The 2838-nt window shown below is 52.3% G+C and overlaps 1 protein-coding gene across 1 annotated transcript in view; it reads right to left on the reverse strand.

Moving 5' to 3' along the window:
- Positions 1 to 2418, reverse strand: part of LOC115188905 (cleavage and polyadenylation specificity factor subunit 4) — a gene marked incomplete at its 5' end in the record, with an annotated part of 6360 nt that extends 3942 nt beyond the window's left edge. The window contains 1 exon segment of the mRNA XM_029747737.1: positions 2325 to 2418. Coding sequence (XP_029603597.1) covers positions 2325 to 2418 — 94 coding nt within the window.
- Between the last annotated feature and the right edge of the window lie 420 nt (positions 2419 to 2838).

Here is a 2838-nt window from a genome sequence, read left to right on the forward strand (position 1 = left end):
ATACCTCTGCAGTATTCCAGACCCCGCAGGGTAACAGTTGAATACCTCTGCAGTATTCCACCAGACCCCGCAGGGTAATAGTTGAATACCTCTGCAGTATTCCAGACCCCGCAGGGTAACAGTTGAATACCTCTGCAGTATTCCAGACCCCGCAGGGTAAGAGTTGAATACCTCTGCAGTATTCCAGACCCCGCAGGATAACAGTTGAATACCTCTGCAGTATTCCACCAGACCCCGCAGGGTAACAGTTGAATACCTCTGCAGTATTCCACCAGACCCCGCAGGGTAACAGTTGAATACCTCTGCAGTATTCCAGACCACGCAGGGTAACAGTTGAATACCTCTGCAGTATTCCACCAGACCCCGCAGGGTAACAGTTGAATACCTCTGCAGTATTCCACCAGACCCCGCAGGGTAACAGTTGAATACCTCTGCAGTATTCCACCAGACCCCGCAGAGTAACAGTTGAATACCTCTGCAGTATTCCAGACCACGCAGGGTAACAGTTGAATACCTCTGCAGTATTCCACCAGACCCCGCAGGGTAACAGTTGAATACCTCTGCAGTATTCCAGACCCCGCAGGGTAACAGTTGAATACCTCTGCAGTATTCCAGACCCCGACAGGGTAACAGTTGAATACCTCTGCAGTATTCCAGACCCCGACAGGATAACAGTTGAATACCTCTGCAGTATTCCAGACCCCGCAGGGTAACAGTTGAATACCTCGGCAGTATTCCACCAGACCACGCAGGGTAACAGTTGAATACCTCTGCAGTATTCCACCAGACCCCGCAGGGTAACAGTTGAATACCTCTGCAGTATTCCACCAGACCACGCAGGGTAACAGTTGAATACCTCTGCAGTATTCCACCAGACCCCGCAGGGTAACAGTTGAATACCTCTGCAGTATTCCACCAGACCCCGCAGGGTAACAGTTAAATACCTCTGCAGTATTCCAGACCACGTAGGGTAACAGTTGAATACCTCTGCAGTATTCCACCAGACCCCGCAGGGTAACAGTTGAATACCTCTGCAGTATTCCACCAGACCCCACAGGGTAACAGTTGAATACCTCTGCAGTATTCCACCAGACCCCACAGGGTAACAGTTGAATACCTCTGCAGTATTCCACCAGACCCCACAGGGTAACAGTTGAATACCTCTGCAGTATTCCAGACCCCGCAGGGTAACAGTTGAATACCTCTGCAGTATTCCACCAGACCCCGCAGGGTAACAGTTGAATACCTCTGCAGTATTCCACCAGACCCCGCAGGGTAACAGTTGAATACCTCTGCAGTATTCCAGACCCCGCAGGGTAACAGTTGAATACCTCGGCAGTATTCCACCAGACCACGCAGGGTAACAGTTGAATACCTCTGCAGTATTCCAGACCACGCAGAGTAACAGTTGAATACCTCGGCAGTATTCCACCAGACCACCCAGGGTAACGGTTGAATACCTCGGCAGTATTCCACCAGACCACGCAGGGTAACAGTTGAATACCTCTGCAGTATTCCACCAGACCCCGCAGGGTAACAGTTGAATACCTCTGCAGTATTCCACCAGACCCCGCAGGGTAACAGTTGAATACCTCTGCAGTATTCCAGACCCCGCAGGGTAACAGTTGAATACCTCTGCAGTATTCCAGACCCCGCAGGGTAACAGTCGAATACCTCTGCAGTATTCCAGACCCCGCAGGGTAACAGTTGAATACCTCTGCAGTATTCCAGACCCCGACAGGGTAACAGTTGAATAACTCTGCAGTATTCCAGACCCCGCAGGGTAACAGTTGAATACCTCTGCAGTATTCCAGACCCCGCAGGGTAAAAGTCGAATACCTCTGCAGTATTCCAGACCCCGCAGGGTAACAGTTGAATACCTCTGCAGTATTCCAGACCCCGCAGGGTAACAGTTGAATACCTCTGCAGTATTCCAGACCCCGCAGGGTAACAGTTGAATACCTCTGCAGTATTCCACCAGACCCCGCAGGGTAACAGTTGAATACCTCTGCAGTATTCCAGACCCCACAGGGTAACAGTTGAATACCTCAGCAGTATTCCACCAGACCCCACAGGGTAACAGTTGAATACCTCTGCAGTATTCCAGACCACGCAGGGTAACAGTTGAATACCTCTGCAGTATTCCACCAGACCCCGCAGGGTAACAGTTGAATACCTCTGCAGTATTCAAGACCCCGCAGGGTAACAGTTGAATACCTCTACAGTATTCCACCAGACCCTGCAGGGTAACAGTTGAATACCTCTGCAGTAGAGGCTATAAAAAGGTGAATATTAAAACAGATTGAATAAGGGAATAAACTCACTGCATGAATTTACAGGACCGGCCCTCTGGACAGAACCCAACCAAGTAGTTCATACAGATCACTCTTCTGGTGTGGCGGTGTCTGCAGTCTGGACCTGAGGAGGAGGGGGGAGGGAGGGAGAGAGGAGAGGAGGGAGAGAGAGAGAGAGGAGGGAGAGAGAGAGAAGGAGGGAGGGAGAGAGAGAGAGAGGAGGGAGGGAGAGAGGGAGAGAGAGAGGGAGAGGGAGAGAGAGAGGGAGGGAGAGAGGGAGAGAGAGAGAGGAGGGAGAAAGGGAGAGAGAGGAGGGAGGGAGGAGTGGGAGTGAGAGAGAGAGGGGGGGTAGGGAGGAGGGAGGGAGGGAGAGAGAGAGAGGGGAGGGGGAGAGAGAGAGGGGAGGAGGGGGAGAGAGAGAGGAGTGGGAGAGAGAGGAGGGAGGGAGGGAGAGAGAGGAGGGGGAGAGAGAGAGGAGTGGGAGAGGAGGAGGGAGGGAGAGGGAGGAGAGAGAGAGAGAGAGAGAGAGAGAGGAGTGGGCGAG

The sequence above is a fragment of the Salmo trutta genome, unplaced genomic scaffold (assembly GCF_901001165.1).
Source record: "Salmo trutta unplaced genomic scaffold, fSalTru1.1, whole genome shotgun sequence".
Taxonomy (NCBI): domain Eukaryota; kingdom Metazoa; phylum Chordata; class Actinopteri; order Salmoniformes; family Salmonidae; genus Salmo; species Salmo trutta.